The sequence below is a fragment of the Homarus americanus genome, unplaced genomic scaffold, assembly GCF_018991925.1.
Source record: "Homarus americanus isolate GMGI-L3 unplaced genomic scaffold, GMGI_Hamer_2.0 scaffold18547, whole genome shotgun sequence".
In the NCBI taxonomy this organism is placed as follows: Eukaryota; Metazoa; Arthropoda; class Malacostraca; order Decapoda; family Nephropidae; genus Homarus; species Homarus americanus.
The window spans coordinates 39,772-65,835 of record NW_024725521.1 but is presented as its reverse complement, the minus strand read 5'-3'; the positions used below and the strand labels follow the sequence as shown (position 1 = coordinate 65,835).

At 41.4% G+C, this 26,064-nt stretch overlaps 1 protein-coding gene across 2 annotated transcripts in view; it reads right to left on the bottom strand.

The window, feature by feature from the left end:
* LOC121865188 (neither inactivation nor afterpotential protein C-like) overlaps positions 1-15,639 on the bottom strand; it is a 57,589-nt gene extending 41,950 nt beyond the window's left edge. For both annotated transcript variants that reach the window (XM_042364501.1, XM_042364502.1), the window contains exons 1-12: positions 15,241-15,639; positions 9,202-9,344; positions 5,746-5,924; positions 5,359-5,463; positions 5,008-5,107; positions 4,617-4,757; positions 4,314-4,461; positions 3,711-3,801; positions 2,709-2,807; positions 1,300-1,371; positions 852-965; positions 223-411 (exon numbers count right to left, since the gene is read on the bottom strand). In XM_042364501.1, coding sequence (XP_042220435.1) covers positions 223-411; positions 852-965; positions 1,300-1,371; positions 2,709-2,807; positions 3,711-3,801; positions 4,314-4,461; positions 4,617-4,757; positions 5,008-5,107; positions 5,359-5,463; positions 5,746-5,924; positions 9,202-9,334 — 1,371 coding nt within the window. In that variant the 5' untranslated portion in view covers positions 9,335-9,344; positions 15,241-15,639. The remainder of the gene's footprint in view (positions 1-222; positions 412-851; positions 966-1,299; positions 1,372-2,708; positions 2,808-3,710; positions 3,802-4,313; positions 4,462-4,616; positions 4,758-5,007; positions 5,108-5,358; positions 5,464-5,745; positions 5,925-9,201; positions 9,345-15,240) is intronic.
* Between the last annotated feature and the right edge of the window lie 10,425 nt (positions 15,640-26,064).

Genomic DNA, 26,064 nt, shown 5'->3' with positions numbered 1-26,064 from the left:
CACCTCTAAAATTATGTTATTTCCACTGTACCTTCAGGGAGGATCGAACACCTGGCCTCTGGTTAACTAGACCAGCGTTCTAGCCACTGAGCTATGAAGGTTGTAACATTTAAGCACAGTTCCTCCAGATAGCTTAATCTTAAACAAAAAGACCCGGGAAGGAGTGTCTATCATCATCATTGACCAATGTAAGGGAGTAAGGGGCATCCATCTTTAACTTACACAACCAATGTAACAGAGTTGATTGATGAGTTGATGGAAGTTGTATGTCTTGCCGCTGCCGGACTCTCCGGTGAGGACGATAGTCTGGTGTTCCTTGTGATGCATCATGTCCTGGTGGGCCCTGTCAGCCAGGGCGAATATGTGAGGGTCGTTCTGACTCCGGGACTTGGACTTGTACTTCACCTGAACCTGCGGAAACGAAGAAGTGGTGAGTGACAGGTATTGAGTCGTTGGTGTTAACGGTACGAGGATGCAAGAAGAGGAGGAGGAGATTATGAAAAAGAATGTTAGAAGAAATTAAAGAGAGAGAAGGAAAATGTAGCAGACAATGTGGGAGGGAGAAGGTGGAGGGTAAGACAAAGGAAGAGGCTACATCATCCCTCATCCTCCTCCCTATGCTAACCCTCCTAGCCATCATTACTCCTAACCAATCTAATCCTCACCACCATCAACACACTAATCCTCCCCCCCCCCAACATCACTTTACTCCACATAACATTAATCCTCTCCACCACTACCCCAAACTTCCTCATCACCCCAAACCTCTCATCCACCTTCCCCACAACCACTCTAGTTCCCACCACCCCCTCTTCCCCACAATCACCCCCCCCCTCCTCCTCCAGACTTACCTCTTCGTCGTACTTGCACTTTTCAGAGAAGGGATTGACGGCCAAGAGCACATCAGCCACCCACGTATAGATCTTGCCTTTTGTCCACCTCGAGTAAAGCGTCTCCACCACCAACTGGCCAGAGTAAACACCCAAAGTTAGACAAAGTACAAACAAATTATATACCATAGACAAGGTTATAAATGACAACGAGCTGAGTGTGAGGATTTATAAGTAGATGAGTATGAGGAGGTGTGAGTAAGATAAGTATGAGGAAGTAATGATTAAGGTGAGTATGGGTATGAGGAAGTAATGATTAAGGTGAGTATGAGTATGAGGAAGTAATGTTTAAGATGATGGGGTGTAAGGATGCCTTTGTAAGATGACGGGTGTGAGGAGATATAAGTAAGATAATGAGTGTAAGGTCTGAGTTAGAGGAATGTGTAGAGGGAGGAGGAGGACGACTTACCTCATCGTTGAAGAACTCAAGAGAGGCGAGGTCGTCGGTGACCATCTTCTGGGGTTTCCCTCGACGCTCAGTCTGTAAGGGGACAACAAGTTAGTACTGTTTAACCTGACTCACACTGCACCTTAACCTGACTCACACTGTACCTTAACCTGACTCACACTGCACCTTAACCTGACTCACACTGTACCTTAACCTGACTCACACTGCACCTTAACCTGACTCACACTGCACCTTAACCTGCCACACACTGTACCTTAACCTGCCACACACTGTACCTTAACCTGCCACACACTGTACCTTAACCTGCCACACACTACACCTTAACCTGCCACACACTGTACCTTAACCTGCCACACACTGTACATTAACCTGCCACACACTACACCTTAACCTGCCACACACTGTACATTAACCTGCCACACACTACACCTTAACCTGCCACACACTGTACCTTAACCTGCCACACACTACACCTTAACCTGCCACACACTGTACAACCTTACACCTGCCACACACTACACCTTAACCTGCCACACACTGTACATTAACCTGGCACACACTACACCCCCTGCCACACACTGTACATTAACCTGGCACACACTACACCTTAACCTGCCACACACTGTACATTAACCTGCCACACACTACACCTTAACCTGCCACACACTGTACCTTAACCTGCCACACACTGTACATTAACCTGCCACACACTACGCTTAACCTGCCACACACTGTACATTAACCTGGCACACACTACACCTTAACCTGTACCCTGCCACACACTACACCTTAACCTGCCACACACTGTACCTTAACCTGCCACACACTGTACATTAACCTGCCACACACTACACCTTAACCTGCCACACACTGTACATTAATCTGGCACACACTACACCTTAACCTGCCACACACTACACCTTAACCTGTCACACACTGCACAAAACATAAAAACAAAGACAAACAATAATTTCGACACTAAAATGAAGAAAACATTATAAAATGGGTAAGAAACGCAACCTAACAATCTTGGGGTTATTATAGTTCATTAATTTTAAATTTGGTTTTATTTAATCATCTGCTTTGAAACCAATAAAATAATAATATTATTAATAATAATAACATTGATAATAATAACAGCAACAACAATAATTATAATGATGCATAAAATTATAAATGAGATTTATATGGAAAATAATAATTAAAAAAAATAAAAAGATTATGACAGTCCCTTTATTGGAACATGCTGAAGAAGGAACACTGTGGTAAAGGATAAGAGGAAAAGTAAGAGGTAGCGAGTAAAGTAGAGAAAGGACAGGAAGAGAAGGAGGAGGAAGAAGAGTAAGAACGAGGAAGGGGAGGAAAAGGAAGTGGAGAAGGAGGAGGGGTGTCTGGCAATAGATGATCACCTTGAGGTAGCCCTGGCGAGCGATGGCAGTCAAGGGTCGCTCTGGCACGTAGCCCCCACCCAGGACCCTCGCTCGCTCCTCCAACAGAGTCTTCCTCACCTGTAACACAATACCTAGTTAATGAGCACCTGGGATAACATTACCTGAGGTTAATAGTTAATACCAAAGGCTAATATTTATTACCAGATGCGAGTAGTTTTTACCAAACGCTAGTAGTTATTACCAGACGCTATATTAGTAGTTATTACCAGACGCTAGTAGTCATTACCAGAGGTTAATATTTATTACCAGACGCTAAGCGTTATTACTAAAGGCTAGTACTTATTACGAGACGTTAGTAGTTATTACCATAGGCTCTTAGTTATTACCAGAGGCTAGTATGTTATTACCAGAGGCTAGTAGTTATTACCAGAGGCTAATAGTTATTACCAGAGGCTAGTATGTTATTACCAGAGGCAAGTATGTTACTACCAAAGGCTAGTATGTTATTACCAGAGGCTAGTTATTAAAAGAGGCACACACACGTTACAATTTTCCTTTCTCGTAATAATAACACCGCTTCTTCCAGGTACACCTTATGTAAAAGCATAACATAAGCGTGTAAAAAGGCATTGATATGTCTTATTTAAAGAAACAACCCAAAACTAATGACAACAAAGGCGAAGGAACTACACTAACATACTATTGTAAATATAATCAGTACAGCCCTGTGCTTAGAGTCCCAGAGATTACCAATGTAAAATCGCATTCAAAGAAGCAGTATAAAATCGACTATAAGCATGTATATACAGTACACTATGCAGGTATACAGTTCAGTTTGAGCATTCACCTTAGGAGTATACAGTTTCCTATGTGTCTAGCCAGTGCAAGTACACAACGATGGTGAGTAGTAAAACCGTAAGCTATTCTACTTTAACTATTACAAGATAGATTTAAATACAGACAGACAGACACATATAGTTTCATCCTTTAGGACGTAGGGTAGTGGATGACCGGACTGACCTCGGTAAGGTCCTCGGGCACTGAGGTGATAAAGGGATGCTCCATCACTTCTATCAAGACGGGCCGGTGGTCGGGCGTCTTCACCAAGCATCTGTATACCATCACCAACACCTCTTAGTGCCTGTCTCCCCCAATCACCATCCCCACTACATTACTCCCGTATCCCCGTCACCATTACACAACTCATCATCCCATCACCACCAAATAATTTCTTGCCTCATCACCACCATCCCACTATACAATGTGTTCTTTCCCACCTGACAAACATATATATGAAATTTTTGACCCCTACGAAATACCCGACTCTGGGCCTATTTCGGACCCCAAAAGCGTTTGGTAAACACGACACACAGACAGATTTGACATGGATAAACCTAGCTCTCTCATATAAACAGAAAAATACTCGAAACTATCAATCCTGGTTAAAAATGTTGCTTGAAATCATGAAGTATGGGTTAAATTTTTCCCCCAAACCAAGAAAAATTAGTAAAAGAAATCATGCTTGAACCCGCCATGTGTCAAAATTTTCATTAAAAACTTCTGTATATCAAGGGAACTATGTAAAGAGAAATTTACTCAGAACCAAGAAGCATGACCACTTACTCTGATATAAAATCGATGAAGTCCTGAGACCAGTCGGAAGATCTCTTTAAGACAGGAGGAGGGTTCCTTACGATCTGGAAGAGGGCGCGCACCGGGTGGATGTCAGCGTAGGGCGGGTCACCGTCAGCAAGCTCGATGGCCGTGATGCCTGTGTCGGGATATCAGGCACTACACGTCAGTAAACACCTTCATTAACCACACACGTCACCTACTGTACACCAAAACTTATCGTTCCTGTTATTCAACACTGTCAGACACAGTGGTGGTCACTCACCACCATCACACATACTGGGCGTCACTCACCGAGGGCCCACACATCACAGCGGTTGTCGTACTCCTGGTCTGCCTTCTGCTCACACTCGATCACCTCAGGAGCCATCCAGTAAGGGGTCCCCACCGCCGTGTTCCGCTTGGCCATTGTCGAGTCCAGGTGGCCACACTGACCTGCAACACATGCGCACTTACTTACTTTATTCCTGGACCCTAAAGTAAGTGGATGTGTTTTACAAGTGGAACTCCACACTAGAACACACACGTTACAGTGTTGTTCTTGATTCTGGCTACACTGTATCTTAGGTAAAGGCTCACTTGTGAAAATAGAAATAGTAATTACGTTAAGACTTAGTAAGGCAGGAAAGAATGTAGTACGTCAACAACAGGGAACCAGTTTTCAAAGTCCGGCAGAATCACTTACCAAAATCGACGAGCTTGATCTTGCCCTCGTCGGTGATGAGGACGTTCATCCCCTTCACGTCTCTGTGCATTACGTGAGCCTGATGGAGATGCTGCACCGCCTGGAAGAGGAGCACCACTAGTAGGGTGTTATTTGTAAAACTTGTCTCTGCTGTTTGGTCATAAGATAAGCTCTATACAGGATATATGTGGGTTTCAACGTGGCTTTGTTAAGATGAATACTAGGACCTACATGCACAACTTGTACATTCTCTTTCCCTACAAAAATGTTCCTTCGTCTAGCACACACTGCCTGCTCCTTACATATACCACCCACCCCTCACACACACTGTCAACACATGGAGGTACTGACCGTTAAAATCTCTTTCAGGATGTAGGCAATGAGGCTCTCGGACATCCTCTCCTCCCTTTTCTTGTAGGCGCGGGCCAACTCCGACACTGATCCGTGTGTCATCAACTGTGGAGTAATGACCTATTAATATTCTCATATACATGTATTGGTGTGTATGATTACATGAAAAAAACGTTCATCAGGTGTTTTTCCTTTCCCCTCCTTGTCACAGCCACCACCAGGTACTCCTCACCACCAGGTACTCCTCACCACCAGGTCCCCCTCACCACCAGGTACTCCTCACCACCAGGTACTCCTCACCACCAGGTACTCCTCACCACCAGGTCCCCCCTCACCACCAGGTCCCCCTCACCACCAGGTTCTCCTCACCACAAAGGTCCTCCTCACCTCCATGACGAACCATATTTGGTGGTCCTCGAGGTTGCTGGACTTCTTGAGGAATATGCCGGCGAACTGTGGAAAGTTCTCGTGGAGGGAGAGCTCGGCGAGAACGCGAAATTCTTCCTCGATCTCCTCCAAGTTCTCCTTGATGTTGTCGATAATCTTCACCGCCACCTTACGATTATCTGCCAAATAGGAAAGCAATTAGTCGGTCATTGTTAAATTTTCTTCGCTCACTGGACTAAATTCATTGTCGTCAAGGTATTAGACCATCCCTTTTATGAGTCAATTTTTGGGGGTCATTATTTTTCTCATACCTACAATACTTAAAAAGCGACATCCAATTACGTGTTATTTTTTTAATCATAACAACCACATTGTTTATCTTCGTGTCCACAGTTGAAGTTTTGAACCAGACGCTATCAAAAAGTTACTACTCTACTGTACGTATTTCAACTGTCTGAAGCCTGGGCCAGTCAGAGTTAAGTCACAGGGCCAGAGAGACAACTTAACTACTGACAGAAGTTTCTCCACTGAACTCGTGTCTCGTAAAATAGTCAGATGCTTATAAAACCCTTACAACGCCTGATTGACTGTTTTTTATTCCGAGTTGATCACATGCACAAACATACACAAACACAAACCCTCCCACACACACACACACACACACACACACACACACACACACACACACACACACACATGAGGCCCCTCACAACACCATCTGTGAGGGAATTACTGCACCACGTGAGGCCCCACATAACACCATCTGTGAGGGAATTACTACAGTACTTGTTTGCAATTCAACACCTCAGCTCAAGTGACCTCCACTGTAAACATTAAATTGTATGTTCACTGTATGTCCCTTTTCTTTTCTCTAATGATTGCCTATGTTAGCTTCCCCACACCAATGTATGTAATAAGTCATTTATGTATATTTTCAGTCTTTGGGCTGCAGAATTTTTTCAATAAACCGCTAATTATTATTATTATTATTATTATTATTATTATCACACACACACACACACGCACATACACACACATAAGAACATAAGAACGGAGGAAACTGCAGCGGGCCTATTGGCCAATACTGGGCAGTCCCATTTACACCCAACCCCTCTTGCTCATATACCCATCCAACCTATGTTTGAAGCTATCCAGCGTATTCGAGTTAATGATAATGTTTGGTAACTTGTTCCACTTATCCTCTACTATAATTACAAACCAGTGTTTACCTATTTCGCGCCTAAATCTAAATTTGTCTAATTTAAAACCGTTGCTACGAGTTCGCTCCTAGTTGGATAGTTTGAGTACCTTTGCTATATCACATTTATTTAGCCCTGACTTCCATTTATATACCTCGACCATATCGCCGCCCCCACACACACCTGTTACCTCGCTCGGTGCTCCATGTGGGGAAAGAGGGAGGAATGACACCAGTGGCTTCCCTAGCTGGGTTTGAAGAAGCCCACCAAATGCTTTAAATCGCCTACTGCCTTTATATAATTCCCATACTACTCCCCGGGTGGCTCCTAGAGCTGTTCCTCGCCCTCGGTGGACAGAAGAAAAAAGGTAAACAGACAAAATAAATTACTTATCATAATAATGAGAATAGCATAATAAGATACCTTACATAATACAACAGGAATAACAGAAATAGAGAAATATAAATCATCAGAGAAGTATTTAAGAAAAGAATAAAGAAATTCTGCATTTACTCTGGTTCCTGGCGATACAACAGTAGTTCGTTCATTGTCACCAACTACAAAAGAGCTGTCATAACCTTCGACATTGTTCTCGTTAATTGCGAACAGAGCGAGGAGATGTATTCACTGAACACATCTCCTCGCTCTAGTCATTTTATACTTTGCATATAACAACAATATGCACGTCTACCTGGGTTTCGCTGCTGGGTCAGTAAGGACACAAAAACCATTCTTCCCACTTGTACTACCTGTTGCGTTTCTCCCACAACAGTTGGTATTATTTTAACTTATTCAGAAGAAGCTGCAGACATTGTTCGCCGGCACTTGGTATGGAATTATTGGTTATAAGTTCTTAGAGCAAATGACAACGTCTACGACAGACAAACTACAGTCCACACCATAACTGATCATATTATTTGAAGAGCCAAGTGATCCAAACCTACACGACTCATGCTTTATGATGCTTAAATTTGATTATATTTCCATGCAATTTAGTGTCATTTGTCTCACGTTATGAAAAAAATCAAGGAAATTTATATTAAAAATGCATCTATTTTTTCTTTAAACGTTTAAACAATTTATTTCATTAACACGGCCTAATATAATCAACACACCGTAACACTACACTACATCGCCTCACCAAATCCATTATCAACTCCACACATCATTATTGACCACTGTGTACGGGCTCCCCTCTGAGCTGAATAAAACCGTCTAGCGTCAGCCAAGTGAAATACCATAAGTGGGTTAACACAAATAAACATTCCGAAACTGTCAGTCAATAGAAATAACTAAACCAAACACTCAACACCTAGTGAGGGTCTTCCTGAGCTTCAACACAACCAGAGCCCCAGAGCAACAACCTCCCCGGCAAGACTACAGTACATGAACAACCACAGACTAAGAACAAGACATGAGACCAGGTGAACCTTGATTAACCTGGGAAGTGGACAGCCAGAAATTGAAAACTATGAACCAAGCGAACAAATACCGATTATTTACACTACAAATTATATTACCAATTGGGACTTTTACCGTTATGTAAACGGTTCAGTGAGAGGCTTGACCTAGTTAAATGTAAGCCTAAGTGAGGCGCCTCCAGCCACCACTACTGCTGTTGGTGTAGTCCACGACTGTCACGCTTACTTACACAATATTGTTAAGAGCAAATTAGTTAACATAATCTACTGCCTTAACTTAACGCCATCCTAAGGTTTCTAAGTAGTAATATGACTTAATATATAATGGTCCCAAACCTGACTTAGACTAAACTAAGTTAACCTTATCTACAGTAACTTAATCTTACCTAAGCTAAAGTAACCTAACATTTCTCAATCTTATCTTAAGTAAACCTATTCTAATTTTCCCAAACTTATTTAACCTAACCAAACCAAACACATCCTAACTTAACTTAAGCTAATCTAATCTAGCACATCGTAACCTAACCTAACTTAACCTAACCTCATTTATACTGTTTACGTATAAACAATCGTTACACTAATTAGACCACATAAAAATAATGTTATATTCCGAGCTGAGAGTTTTTCTTTATCCAGAATTCTTAAAAAAATTAAATTATCGTAATGTCGTAACCACATCGTAACAACCCAAATCTAACCCACCCCTTAACTATCTGGGGTGATTAAGTTATTTGTTACTTGCTGGGTTATAAGGCCAAGCTGGTAGTGTATACTGAGCCGGGAGTGGATTGGTTTAGAGCAGTTCATAATGATCACCCCGGGGCTGGTCTACTCACCATTCTCGGTGTCGGTGGCCTCGTAGATCTCGCCGTAGGTGCCGGTGGCGATGACACGGGTGAGGGTGAACCTGGTCCCGGGCTCCAGTAGTGCCCGGAAGTCCAGGTATCTGCTCATTTCCTCGTAAGCCATCTTGCTCAGCCTGTAGGGCAACAGCTCTAGCTTTATTATGCTTTACTAATTATTATAATTTTTTTTAATGTGTATTAGCCCACCCAGGCACAGGTCACTGACCCACATCGGGGCCTGGGGGAGGGGGAGAAAATGTAATAATAATAATAATAATAATAATAATAATAATAATAATAATAATAATAATAATAATAATAATAATAATAATAATAATAATAATAATAATAATAATAATAATAATAATAATGAAGAAATACAAAAATGAAGAAAAAAAATATCATAAGTGAGAAACAATTGAGACCCTGCAATTGTGTGTAAATGAAGCAGAAAGTCAGATCAGCAACCTGGGACTTGGTCACAATTTTCGTGATGCCATATGGCAGCAGGGTCTATCATTAGACAACACATTATGCTTCCAATATCTTCCCAGGCGGTAGTTCCTCCCTGTTTGGTAGCTGCCTACTACCTACTACCTTAAAAATTGCCTCTAATAAGTTGTTAAAAAATACACAGTAGAGTAGTTTAAAAAAAAAATTAAACTGTTCGACAATATAATCAAATACCAAGGAAGCAGCTAATATAATAATAATAATATTAATAATAATAATATTTTTATTATTATTATTATTATTATTATTATTATTATTATTATTATTATTATTATTATTATTATTATTATTATTAAACATTAATATCAAAGTTGCAAAGAATTTTTAAACAGCTAATGCCTCACATTAAAATCATGACTGTAAAGTGATATTAAATTAATAATAAACACCGTTATGTGAAGGTATAAGTTACATTTGGCCCGACGGCCCACTACAGGCGGTGCGGATCCAGTATACGGAGCAGTGTGGCCGACCTTCTTTACTTCCTCACTTACAAAGGTCAGGTACCCATCCACAAATGACTACACTAAGGGTGCCCCAGACGTCAACCTGTGACAGGAAACATATACTTAATGTATATCCACTCATTAAAGGTAGTTAAGTTATCGTATATTACTAAACACCGGACATCACTATCAACACTGTGATCTTGATTTAAAAATAACAAGTATAAATGGCGCAAAAAAATTACAAAATGGTGTGGCAACAACTTTCGGGCTATCCAGGGGTGGTGAAACCGTTCCTCGTGAGCCGCAAGCGGTTCATGAGACAATATTCAATTGTAGTCAACTTCCTGTTCTCGTGCCAAAGCTCGTACAGGTTAAAGGCGGGACAGGTCTGCCAACTCATCTTGATCATAGACGCCGACCATTACTCCAGTGTTAAAGGACTGAGGAATTGTTTTAATTCTCGACACTGACTAGAATGCTGGTTAGTTTTACAGTTATAACAGTGAAAGTTGACCTGACTCTCAACAACTTCCTGGATGACAATGGAACTATCAAAGTGTAAAGAACGGGGGTATGAGAAAGACACCAGATGTTGGAAGCAGGAAAGGAGGAGGTTTTTATCATCACCGTAAAAGATGAGTAACCTGCGTGTCCTATACGCCATGTTTCACTTACTCACATTAAGGCCAGTAATCTAAATCATTATGAGATTAACCGTAATTTTCTGCTCTGAGTAATTTACCAAGTCAGAATTGCGACAAACCAAGCAAACAACGCTGAACTCAGTGAGATTGATAACGATGATAATGATAACTGAAGATGATATTGATAACAATTATGATAACTGATGATGATAATGATATTGATAACGACGAAAATGATAACTAATGATGATGATGATATTGATAACGATGATAATGATAACTGAAGATGATGATGATATTGATAACAATGATAACTGATAATGATATTGATAACGATGATAATGATAACTGACAATTATGATAAAACAATGATAATGATGATGCTATAGTGGATTACTTTTTACAGTGATGACGGGACCTGGTGTGGCTCTGTGGCAGAGCCCGCCAAAAGTTTTGCCCTTTGGCATATGTTTTCACCAAATTTCACGACACGAATTTTGTCTTTCATTGTACATGATGGAAACATACATTCAGAAATAGTGCCCTCCCCCCCACTATTTCTGAATGTGACTCACTAACGACCAGTTCCGCGGTTATTACTGGAACAACTGGCTAAGATAGAGCGTCTGTAGGACCTGTATTAGCGAATGCGTTTTGTCTTGGCTCCTGCATGGAATTTTTAAGGGGCCGGCGTAGCGTGCAGAAATTACCTCTGCAGTCTGAGCACGCAGAGTACTGTACTGAGATCACCGTGCCAGAAATGTGTGTTGAATTTACCACTTATAAAATCATTGTACGTGTAGAGACTATTATTATTGACTTATTCCTATGGATAATGGTACGTATATTGGATATATGGGTCAGACATAGTGGTATAGTGTGGTGGTGCAGGCGGCAGGTGTAGCCGCCAGTCAGGACCCTCACCTATTAATCCGCTCTGGAAGCCCCAGAGTGTCGGGCGGGCGTGGCAGCCAGTAGTCATTCAACTAATAGGTTTTGTGAAAAACGAGGTCCGTGCCTTTAAAATTCCAATGGCTGCTCTCTTACACCGCCGAGGCTATATAATGTGATTCACCAAGAATTCCATATTTATTTTCAGATCAGTGACGTCGTGACCTGTTTATACTATAGATTCTAGATGATCGGCTCAAAATCTATGATACCGGCCCGTGGGTCAACATTTACCAGTACATCGGATTTTGTTTATCGTCGTTTTTGTTCATAATTTATTAATAAAATTTTATCATCTAAATTTTTTTTTCATTAATCTGCCAACTGTCAGCTGCTCCTGGACGGCTTGGTGGATGGCGATGATTTAGTCAGTCGATGGGTGAGGGTAGACTGTGCTTCATTCAGCTGTTTTATCTCAATTTATCGTTAGTTTTTACCCTCAATCACCCACGATGCTACGTAAAGGTTATTAGAAGACAAGAATATATTGTATGCACCAGTATACACAGCGGGGCCTCACTGTTGAGCTGCTACCAATACTTAGCTAAATATTACTAGATACACAAGTGTCTTAATAATATTCAAGTGTCATACAGCTGCCTGAATAAACCAGGCACTCCAGGACGTCTGCCATCACTTGTGTCATACTTAATAGTCAAACCCGAAATAAAACTTAAAATGGAACAAACTATTTCGAATGTTTTTTGTATTTTTTTCATTTTTATAACCACGCATATAAGGCGTCCTTGGCCATCACGACATAATTAAACTTTGCCTCATAATTAAACATACCCTAATCTCCCCTTCCCTAAACTAGCCCAGCCTATCCTTAACTAATCAGCGTAAACTAATCATGATGTTGCAAACAACTTGAATCAGGAGGTACAGTATAATGCATAACTTCCTCCCGACTCTGCGGTTTTTTATTGACCGCCATTTAGCTCACAGACTCCCTAAATTTATGAAAGACAAGACCTTCAAAAATCTGTTAATCAAGACATCAGAGACTGACTGGCACTGGCTGAACTTGGAAGAGAAGAAATGATAAGGAAAGTAACAAGAGACCCTCGCAACAATGTGACCTGCAAGATGTGTACAGAAATGTGTCAATAAGCCGGGCATTAGTCATACTGTGGCCTGTGTTATCTATGCCTCCTTATACATTAATATTCAATGTTTATTATTCACCAGACAACTTTTTCATGGCCACCTGTTTCCATGAAGCTTAGTGAAAGCAAGCTACCAAATAGTCATGTGTTAAAGCTCAATTGAATTCCCTGCAACAGATCCTCCACTCATAACACACAAGGAGAAGATGAACAATACAGGTCACTGAAGGCTCTGCATCTGCACTTAACCACTGAGAGATACAATAACGACAACCTTCATATAATCACAGCTTGAGAGTCGCTGCAGTTGAGGATTTTATTACACTGTGTCACGTCACTGGTTAGGAGTAAAAGATAGTCGAAGTCCAAGAACGGAGTCTAATGAAACGTTGTAATTTGAAGAATGTAAAATCCTTGAGGTGTTAGACGTGTTGTTGTGCTGAGACTTTGGGAAGTAGTCTTGTACTGCTTGACACGTGCCCTTCACTTGCTCTTAAAATTACCCCCGGCCATCTCTTCCATATGGTAGTATAAAATAGTACTGTAAAGAGGTGTCACGAAAATTGATTTGAAGGACAACTTTGAGGTCGAGCTCCAAAATAATATTGTCCGAACTGTTTATTTTGGCTAACGGCACAGTCTCGGCCTAGTGACCCACTGGTCGGCAGTACCTGGAGGACGGTAGACCTGTGTGAAAGGCTGAGCGATGTCACATACAATAATGACCCTGTGGAAAAACTGACTTGTGACTGTCATTCATGTTAATTGGTGTCAATGAACTCCACGAGACGCGCCCTGATTGGTCCTTCATCCTCAGTACAAAACATCTACTGTTTCACTCGTCCACGTCAGTGTCAGCCGAACGAGACACTGACGTCATACCCTAAGGGCCTACACTGTTATCACTTGGAAGTAACTTCATGGTGAATAATGTCCGTTATGTAAATATTTAGATCTGTAATTAACGTGGTGTTCCTGGTGTGCCTATACTATTATTATTATTATTATTATTATTATTATTATTATTATTATTATTATCATAACTAACTTATTATTATCGGACAACAGATGGTAAATAAAATATATACCTAATCAGTCTACCCGCATTGACGACAGTTTGCTGCCTAACAAATGTTTTAAATATTCGTTAGTTTACAGATATTGAACTAACACGAGGTGAATGATTTAGTAATTTGGAGACGTAGATTCATTTACTCACTACCACCACGGGTTACAGGTTAAGTGGACCCCGGCCCTAACCTAGTCTAACTTTACCTTTAAGGCTGGGGCCCATTACGTCTGGCCACCGACTCTAATGGTTAGGTTAGGTTGGGGCCTATTAACACTGGGGCCCATTTAACCATTTGGCACTAAGGCAGCACAACTTAAGTCATAATATTCACGAATAGTTATGTTTCATCACAACACACTAAATAGCAAATGTTAGGTTAGGTTAGGTTAGGTTAGGGAACGTTACTGAAGCGCAATCAAGAGAGCGCTGCGCTGTACAGGTAACCGTGGCCAATCCTCACGATCTGGCCCCAGGTCGAACTGGCACCATTCTTCTGGCGTCTGGAGTAGTTCATATTATTCCTGGAAAACTGTCTTTGTTTAATTCACAAAACTAAAACCATTAACTGATTGATTAACACACTGATAGCTTTTTTATCCTTATCCTGCACCCAGTCATAAACGCTGCTGATCAGTTGTTGGCGACTCCATTTTATTTACAAATACTGGTATGACAATAAATCGAAATAGAACCGTACAATAGATCTCTCTGACCAAACACCTCTCACGGTAACTCCAGGGCCACCTAGGTGTGAACTTGTTTAAGGTGTAGAAGCTGTCGCCAACACAACCACACCTTGAGTTAACGAGTTGCATGACCCAGTGTCAAGGAATAGTCCGAGAAGACCGGACAACTCGCCAACTGCACTGGCTAACCATTACCCCGGAACACGATCCGGGGTAATGGTTAACATCCAGGTCCCCATTACTGCTGGGTAGACAGAAGCAAATGGCGTTTCACCCTGCCCGGGGATCGAACACGGGTCCGCTCGCTTGCGAGGGAAACATGCTGACTATTACACCAACAATAGACCAACTATAACTAGATAAAATATAAAATTGGTAATCTCTTGTTGCAGTACTTGTGATCTTATCCTGGTGGTTAATTATAATCTGATACAGATATTAAATCAAATCTGAGACTTATCGCCGCCACTACTGTATCTTCCTAACACCTAAAACAGAGACTAAGGATGAAATGTTTGAGTGGATGGTTGGTAGCCTGTAGATCGCGTCATCGTGTTTAAAAGTTATTTCTACATGAGGACGTGCAAAGGTTATACAATGACTTACGGAGAAGAAAGATAGGAAGATGTTAAGTAGCAGTGTATATGGGTAGTCGGTCAGTAGCCATGGGCAGGCGACCACCACCAGCACACTGTGGAGTTTTCTACACACTCCAGCACCTGTGTCGCCCTGGACGCTCCCAGGGCATAACACCCACACTCACAACACTGAAGGTAACTGTACCAGTCACACTGACATGTGTACTGTTTTATCACAGTATGGGGGTGTGGGAACGACACACAACACCACTACACGGCTGACCACATTAAATGGCCCAGTGAGAGCAAAGGCCACCAGGAAGGGTCACTGTACACACGTGTGATGATAGTTCCACATGAAGCTGGTGTCCCGTACGAATCACTTGCGTACACACAGTGTTAGCATGAAACAGCAGCTCATACAGCAGCTGAGACGACACTGAGGGCGTTGTGTGAAGGAGGCCCCACGGTACACTATCCACCTCCAACCACCCTCCCCTCCCCCGTGCTCGCGCCGGGGACTGCCTAGTTCTTGGCTTCCGTGTTCACTCTCAACACCTGCGGTCAAAACCTGCAAGTCAACCCCCTCCTTCAAGTAAACATGATACCATACCACCATGAAGATATAAACTTATACAAACGTCAGTGAGTTGTGGTCATAAATTAGCTCTTGGTAAATATACAACAACAGTGACACTTGTGAAAGAACACCGACGACATTACGGGAAACCTGCCAAAGAATCGTGAGTTGTGGCGCTAAGCCTGTTAGTGGCCACAAGTTGGTGTGTGGAGCTGCTTCTCCACTCCCCAAACAACACAGCCCTCCCTCCCTGTATATACACTAGGTTTGACCACCCTGGACCTGTGTTTTCACCTACAAACTTAGAAATTTAAAAAGAGTTGAATCATATGTTGGCATATTTTTGTGTAATAGTTTCGGAACAAGTTTGAAACAATGAATTTATCAAAAGTCCTCCTGAAAAGAAAATATATGCAGAAACATTGGACAGTATGTTTAAGATAACTTACTGAATCCGAATTGACAACTTAAGCTATACAGAACACCTCTCAGTGCCACTCATAATTAGCAACTACCATAGCTACAAGGTCTTTGGTACTGTACTGGATAATATACTAAGGCTTTGCTGGCATTGGTGGCTGAGTGTGAGGTTTGAGTGAATTAGAGAGTTGTTTCCCTATAAGTATCAACAAAGTTAAGCGGGAAGCCATTGAGATTTAATATTTTACTTCAAGATGAAATTGACAATAACATGAGCCAATATTGTAAGCCCTCGTGACTAAGGCGGATATTAGGTTCCTTTTGTACAGGACACTTGTACGAGGGAGTGGTATCTGGTAGTTAATCCTGTAGGCCTATACGTACTAGGTCTTCTATAAACCGACGTACAATGTTCCCTGACTTCTTGACGTGTAACAAGCGATATGTAGATGACACTTTTCTTCACTTTGAATCTGTGGTGAATCAATGGGAGGGTAATTACGAGGGACATTTCTACGCTTCATATTTTTTTTTTTCGCTACAAGATACTGAGGGGCGCCACATGTTATAGCTACACACAGAACTTATATCACCCAACACCGCATTTGGGGCTTCTTACTGTCCCCCCTCCTTCCTCCTGCACGTGTCTAGTATCTTCAGTTATGGGTGAAAAAAATATGCCCTGTTCTTAATAGACTCCATTCCTAGTAGACACCATTCAGGTTAATAGCACCATTGTAACTGGGTCTATTAATATTTGAGAGGACCATTAGGATTGAGAGACCCAATCTTAATAGGTAGTAATAGATTCAGTTAGGGGGGTGGGGTGTCTAATGGAACTGGGGCCCATTTGACCAATCACCATAGGCTAAGGAAGTGTAGAAATTTCCGTTCATTGTATAGTAAAGCCGTAGTACGTGTAAGGCCTCCCAGTGGGTGGATTACACAGCGATTACCTTCACGTATAGGCTAAACTTGGAGCTCGTCCCTAAGCCTTTTGCCACTCAGATGCTCACTGGCTCTAACTGGAGATTGGTCATGTGGGCTTCACTAGTGTATCTATAGGCCCTAATGTAACCCAACCCAACCCAACCCAACCTAGTTTTACTTAACAGAATCAAACCTAACCTAATCTAACCCAACCTACCTTAACCTAACCCAGCTCAGCTCAACCTAACCCAACCTAGCTCAACCTAATCAAACCCAACCCAACCAAACTAAAAATATAGTAGGTATTACAAGAAATATTACTACTTAGACAATAGATATTTTTTAAGAGATGATTTAAAGGAAGGGAGCGTAGTCTTTGCTCGGATGGGTGGGGGTAAGTTGTTCCACACTGTGATATTTTATGGAGGTCTGGGACTGAGAGGAGCGCATGGGGGTGGTCTTAGTAGCTCTGGGTGCCTCAAGTTGTATCTCTGATTATTCCGGAACTGGAAATAATTATTGTCAAGCAAATGATTGATAGATTTGTAAACAAAGAGGGCACAGCAGTAGGTGTTAATATCTTCGAATTTTAGCATTTTCAATTTAGCAATTTTTCGTTTGTGTGATTTTTTTTTCAAGTAGGTCATTGTCCGTACAACTCTCTTTTGTGCAGTAACGAGGAATTGTGTTTTTGAAGAGCCAGAGGCCCCCATAGTGTGTGACAGTGTATCAGGTGTTGGTAAACAAGATCATGATAGATTTCTTTCATTGCTGTGAGAGTGAGTGACTGTCGAGTGTGATACATGATACAGCACTGTTTATTGACTTTACTGTGAATGGCTTGTATGTGGTTTCTCCAGTTAAGTTTCTCGTCAACAATAACTCCGAGGAATTTAGTATTTTGTTAGCGTTTGAGGACTGTATTCCCAAGGTACAGAGGTTCAAGTCTGGGGGTAAACTTTTTCTTCTGTGAAAGATCGTGTAGTGGGTTTTCTCAAGGTTTAAGGTCAGTTTAATACGTATTACCCAGTCCTGACTTTAGTCAATTCAGTGTTCATAGTTCTCATCAAGGAATGGAGGTCTGAGTTGCTGGCATAGAAATTACTATCATCTGCAAATAAGTTGTATTTTATGAGTGTGCTGGCGTGGACTATGTCGTTTATGTACAACAAAAACAGTACTGGACCGAGAATGGAACCTTGGGGGACGCCATACAAGATTGGCGAGGAGTCAGATTGGTGATTATTATAGCAGACATACTGCATCCTGTTGGACAGATGAGGAAAACCAATTGTGGGATAGGCCCCTAACGCCGTAATGTTCACGCTTTGAAAGGAGGATGGTATGGTCGACAGTATCGAAGGCTTTAGAGAGGTCTAAGAATATTCCGACTGTGAACTGACTGTCATCAAAGGAATTTAAGATGTCATTAGTCAAGGATAGCAGAGCACTCTCAGTCGACCTTCTAGCTCTAAATCCAAACTGGGAGTCTGTAAAGATGTATTGTCTAATGGTAGACCCTGCTGCCATATGGCTTCACGAAAATTGTGACCAAGTCCTAGGTTGCTGATCTGACTTTCTGCCTCATTTACACACAACTGCAGGGTCTCAATTGTTTCTCTTATTGTCAACACAACATACAGTACTTAGCATATGGTTTCTCACTATTGATCTTTTTTTTATTTTTTATGGTCTATTATTATTATTATTATTATTATTATATTTTTATTTAATATTATTTTATGATTTTTTATGAGTTTTTATTAATTATTATTATTATTATTATTATTATTATTATTACTGTTTTATATTTTCGCCCCCAGGTCCTGCTGTGGGTCATTGACCTGTGCCCTGGTGGGCTAATCCTGTAAAAAAAATGGAGTAAAATAATCGGGGGTGTCTAATCTTCAGGTGATCCGATAATTCCCTTCTTATTCAGTTTCATTGTACAGTATGTGAATAATGATCACCCTATCCAGTGTAAATATCTTAAGTATCGGAAAAATCAAGTTGACATATAACTTCTTTATTTACAACGTGAAGGCTCGGGGTCTGTTAGAGGTTCCTTGATGGGTTTTAGTGGTGACCCTGTGAGGCGGCTGTGTGGTGTATTATTTAGGCCAGGGTGCGGGGCAACACGGAAGTAGTGTGTGTATGTAAGTCTTCTGTCTGGGTACATTCTTTCCTCATCCACACCACCGACTAGCATACGTTATCTGTTTATGAAAGATACCAACTTAACCTACAGTAACCTATTGCAGTAAACTGGGCCCCTTTTTCTGATAAGTTATATTTAATTAGCTTGAGGCTTATTAAGGTTGGGCCTCAACTCTTAATGTTTGAGTTACGTTTTGGCCTCTTGGAAGTGAAGCCACTTAACCACTCACCATTCTGGCACACATCGCCTTAAATGTTCACTAGTGTTTCAGGCAGACGCAGGGCCGAAATGCAGTCAGTGTGCAATACAAACCCCTTGTGTACGTTACGAGTAATAGTGTAAGGCAAGGTAAGTTATTGAATACTAAACATCAGGAGATCAACACTTGTCTGGCAGGATATTCTGTACCGGTCAGGTCTTAAAGCACATTGGAACACTATTAACTCAGTGGTGGTTCGGGTTAATGCCCCAAATGTTCCGGTTCAAATTTCAAGACCTCAATAATCCTAAAAAAAAATAGTGGATATAATGACAACCTCCATTAGCTCAGTTCAGTCCAAACCAGTATACTAAAATGGCTTACAAAGGGGAAGCACTCAGCACGGTACTTCAGCGCTGTATGCACCTGCAGCATAGGTGAATACAGAGGGTGTCTGTCCCCTTGAAGGTTCTGAGGCCCCTTGTAATGTCTGGACCAGGACAGTTTGGTACAAGTCCGTATTGATAATCACACTTATGATATTGGAAACATTCCATCCCTAATCTTAGAATACTGTCTGTCCTAATATCCAGTGCATATATATGGCCTCAAAATATCCCTAAAGCTGTATGGGCCCTCTACCCTCGCCACTGACAATGGTGGTTCAGATTTTTTTACACTTCAAGCCCTGGTACCGGTATATATATATATATATATATATATATATATATATATATATATATATATATATATATATATATAGAGAGAGAGAGAGAGAGAGAGAGAGAGAGAGAGAGAGATTTAAATTAAATATTTGTAGTTCTTAGGATATTGATTATTTTGGAGAATAAATGACTTCTACAAAATATAAGAAGAGGGTAATATGGGGTGTTTCATGTTCTCGTAGAATATACAGGGTCAGGTATCAGATATTAATACAGAGGGAGATAAACGTTATAGAAGAGCTGAGGTTATACACAGCACTGGGGAGCACCAACAGGTGAGGGCAGAGGCTGGCCAAGGTCACCATCACCTGTCTACGGCTTCACCACTACTACTATACTACTACCAACAATACCTCCACTACTACCACTACCAACACCACTACTACTACCACTACCACCACCACTACTACTACAACTATCATCACTACCCCCACTGACACAATACACACACACACACAAAGCCAGACACACACTTAGACAGTCAAACACACACGCACATTCAGGGTACACATGCTTACGGAGACAAGTCTAGTACTATGCAGCCATAATAATTCTTGCATGCTAAGTAAGGTCATGTAGTCCGAGATTCTTGAGGTGCGTGAGGACCCCGCAATGATCCACACCACAGTCACTCACACCACACAGTCACTCACACCACACAGTCACTCACACCACACAGTCACCCACAGTAATATGTAGTTCCTCTTATATAATTACCTGTTAGTGTACCCAAAAATCCCCTGTAAGAGGGAGGGGGGACCAAGAATCACCTGTTGGGGGGGAGGAAGGAGGGGGACCAAGAATCACCTGTTGGGGGGGGAGGGGGGACCAAGAATCACCTGTTGGGGGGGGAGGAAGGGGGGGACCAAGAATCACCTGTTGGGGGGGAGGGAGGGGGGATACCCAAGTATGACCCCTTGAGAACTTAAACAACAGAAGTGAATATCTATTGCTGACAGCGACAAGGACGACTACGGTGACGGGGTGTGATAAACACTCACCAGCCAAGGAAGAGATTTTATTTATACCTACAGTATCTTTAAGGGATCATATTAGGGGTTCACATTTGACACGATACTGTCTTTACAACTTGCGAGTGAGTGAATTTGTGTAACTTTAACGTTCAAACTGTGCCTAAAGGACTAAATTAATATTATGCCAACTGATTAGCCCTCAACTTTAATATGTTCAAAATATTCAGTTTTTTCTGATATTTATTATTTACCCAACAAGTGTATTTTATACATTTTTATAGTTCGGCATGATAACAACAAGCTCAGCCCTCCTCACTGATCACTGTGCGGTACCAAGAAAGTATGCACGTGAAGGCACATGAATCTTGTTTTCTAGGGGGAGAATAATTCTATAATCATTTTAAGTCATGTTATTCCGGAAACGCACGAGAAAAGGGACAACGGAATGGATACTTTCCTTGGTGGGGATGATCTCAGTGAACCACTGAGTCATAGGTGCTCTCCACCCCTGGTTGATCACTCCCTGCATCTGCTGTACCCGCCTCCCCTAACAGCAGGTGGTGATGCGGAACTCAAGAAATGTTCGCTGCCTCTGCTGCTGTCTCACAAGAAGCCATTTTTCGAAACCTTATTAACACAAACTACAGAAAACCAGAGAACAGTGTAGGTCAGCCGAACAGCAGGGGGTGCTAAGAGCGGCGAGGAGTGTGGCGAGCCTGGGGATATGACCCTCACGCCCAGGAAGACCCACAAACGTAAGCACTAGAGTGACTAGACGAAGCATAGAAGAGCAGGAGACACCTGCTGAAGCCACCTCTCCTGGTAGAGGATATTCCCGGGCAGGTCTTGCCCTTAGCTGTGAGGCAACGTGTAAAATCACTTGTGTCGAGCAGGAGAGGCCTGCCACTGTTGGGTCCCTTGTCCACAACTACCCGGGACATCCCCCAACAATCCTCTCGCCGTTGTTACACCACATCCGAGGTTTTGAATACTAATATGACAATGAATTCGGGCCAAAAGAGAAGGATGGGGCAGTAGAGTGTTCCTCTCCCCATGACGTTTGGTGTAAACAAACAAAAACTAGATGAGGCGCCACTTCCCGCCGGACGGTGTTTTTTTTTACTCTATAAACAAATAAGCTCTTGGATTGTTTTGCTGAATATTTGAGTCAAGCTGGGGCTTATATTATCTAAAGGGGGGACCACCACGTTAGGCACAGTAGTCTTCTTTCTTAAAGCTGTATTGTATGACCCACTCCCCCCTAGTGCCCCTCGTACCCCCTTCCACCCTAAACTATTACGGAATCGAAAGTCCTGAAAATTAATTACATCTTCATAAATTTCAGCCTAAAGTACAATCATTCTTTTCACACCTACAGCACATCCAACGTGGCTTCTTTCTCACTGAACACCTCACTTTACTCCTCCAGTGTTGAAGACCACAGAGACTTTTCTTTATTTATATATTGGAAGAAATAATATCAGTTAAGTGGAGAGATAGAATATTTGCCTTGAGCTTAGTTTCTGTTTTCCCTCTACAACCACATGTTCCATAAGATAACTCAATAATAAACTGCTACTGCACTAACCTTCACGGGTCTCGGTTCATATTGACTGTAGCTACATTATGTTCCAACAGTTTTGATGATTTTTAAAACTATATTCTACTCGTTCTTATTAACTGGTGATTGTACATTTTACACGGTTGCATCTACAAGTGGAAGAGTGTATGGCTGAATACAAAAATCACAAGAAGAAACATATCATTTCAATTAAATTAAGAATATAGCTACAATGTGTTGATAACCTGTTGCGTTGTATGGCTGCGACACCTGGACGCCGATCCAAATATTAGACAGAATGTGTTTTACAATTCAAGAACATCACTGGAGAAGACGACACACTTTTACATTGAGACTAGACACTGGTCAGCTCATTCTATCGAGTGTGGTATAGTCATATTGTCTGAGATGGCTGATAACAACAGGATGGCTAACAAAATTATGTGTGGCAGAATAGAAGGTAAAGGCTACACTTGACCAACTGGAACACTTATAATGAGAAGGAACCCCTTCAAGATATTAAAGTGAAGTCTTCGCGTTTGTTTGATGATGTAGCAGAGAGAGAGAGCGAGAGAGAGAGAAAGAGAGAGGCGTAATTACGTTCATAATCACATTAGTCCAACATTAAATAAAACTCATACGAAATACCGTACTGTACTATACTCCCTGCAGTACAGTATATAACGCTGATCGTTACCTAATGCTGCCAAAGTTAAGTCCGGAACCTAGTACAGTACAGTATATTTCACGACCTCGCTTTTTTACATGTTGTAACAATTAAATCAAATCAACATTAAAACATTGTAAAAATAGACTTAATTTTTGTTCGGTTTACGTAATTTATTCCACAATAGGTTACGTGTTAACTACCAGCTACTACCTAACCCAACCTCAACGTAGAGACTTAGTGTTATCGTTAGGGTAGGGCGAGGTTGTTGATGTTATAATAGGTGGTCTGCTGCCATGCTTGTGTGTATGGTGTTGGTTTTAGTTGTATCTGATGATGACTGCTGTGTATAGTCAACGGTGTCTGTCTCACGGCTCTGTCTCTCTTGTTCAACGTGGTCTCGCTTTCTGTAAAAAACTATCCCTCAAAGTAGAAATTATCTCGGTATAATACTACAATATTTCACTAACTATACAAATATCCCAATTTAGACCAGTTTGTTATCAATGAAAATCCATTTTAGTCTCTCATTTTAACATTTCACTCAACATACAAGATACAAATAAAAATGAAATATTTTTAGTGTTCAATTCTCTGTGTTGTCACCGCTAGTGACTGACAGAAAACGGCTCTTTGCCAACCGCAAATATGGTTCAGTGGGCGGGGCCCCGTACATGTAGATAGGTTGTAACTTGTTAGAAGGTTGTTTGGCCATGTCAAAACTCCGCCCGCTGATGACGTCATATTGCTGGGTCAACACAGCTACCCTGCCTTATGAATTTCCGTTGCAGATTTTGTTTACATTACAACAGATGGCGTTAGTATTAACTGGTTTAAATGATTTATGGCTGTCTGTGTTAGTTGTCAACAGATGGGGTAAGAGTGCATTTTCACAATTAAAACTTAATCATATGAGTGGCCACGAATCTACAGTACATCACCATCTTTTGTTCAATTTTTCAATTTCAATTTCAATTGTTTATTCCTTGATAGAGGAAGCGGGATCCTAGTGCTGTCACTATGTACCCCTGTACAATAACACCAGAAGCATCTGGCAAGTGTCACAAGTATATACAGTATAAATATTATAAAGGGCTTATTAAAGCCTAAGGAAGGATGGATATTCCTTTAACACATAATTAATGTTATTTACATATCTGGCCAGTATGGGGAGGATCATCGTGTCTCCGTCAGGGGGTCGTGGAGTGGTGGTCCAGCAGGCGTCATGGAAGCGTTGTGTGTGGGGACATCTTAGGAGGTAGTGGATAAGGGTGCGGCTGTCGGGTCTTCTGCATAATGCACAAGAGCGTTGCTCAGGGGATGCGGGGATGCCAATCTCCCAAGCAAAGTCATAGCCAATGATGATACGGGCAGCAATCACGTCCCCTTTCCGCGACCCTTTCCCATAGACGTACGAGAGGTCATCTTTTGTTGACGGACTGATGTAATAAAAAAAAAAAACCTTATGTACCGGTACGCGCTTAAAGACCTTAGCTGTTGAAGCTCGGTAATAACATTTTAAAGTCAACGAGCTCACTGCCCAATGTCAAACACTCATACGTAACTTAGGGCTGTGGAAACACGTTTAACGGACTAACTTGAGCTACCAAACAAAATTATCAGATAAAATGGTGTCGCTCTCAACTGAGACTCTACTGTAATGACGCGTATTCATATATCTCTAGTTAAAGAAAAAATGACAAACGAATCTCGGAATCCGGGTTCTGATTTATAGTCGAGCACGAAATAATGTTAACACTTAACCACCTAGCCAATAATATCAAACAATTCTTTCTCTATCCATTAACAGCATTTGACAACAGCACCACCAGCAAATTGTATTAGCAGTAACAATGACAATAGTAGTAGTAGTAGTAGTAACAATGACAATAGTAGTACAAGTAACAACAATAGTAGTGCAAGTAACAACAATAGTAGTACAAGTAACAACAATAGTAGAAGTAACAACAATAGTACTAGTAACAACCAAGGATAAAATAATATTTTAGACCTTGATAACAACAATAGTAATCGTAACAACAGCAATAGTAGTAGTAGTAGTAGCAGCTGTACAGGCTTCAACACAAACCAACGCCAACAGTGCAGTCGCCAGTGATCACGAGGATGAGAGGCTGTGGAAGACTTTAAAATGTTGCCAGTCAGAAGCCATTTAAACATCAACCAATCAATCAATGGCTAGTGACAGGGAGGAAGCACCACTACTGTAGAGCAGCCAGGTAGCCGAGGACATGCGCCAACTCCTCTTCCTCCCCCTTCCTATTCTTACACATCTTCCCTTCCTCCTCATCTTCACCTCACCGACGACGACCGCTGCTAGTGTGCACACCGCCAACAGAACACCATAAGTAAAGCTGTTAAGTCAAGGCAAGCGACCCAGTTTCTGCTGTCGCGTGGTTCCCAGTCGATCCCTAAGAGGCCCCATATCTAACCCAGTCCTAATAGGCACCAATCCTGACCTTACAATACTGTAATATGCTGGAGATATATATATATATATATATATATATATATATATATATATATATATATATATATATATATATATATATATATATATATATATATATCTTGATAAAATCAAGATTTATCTTATCCACGTTTTCATTGTGGATTTACA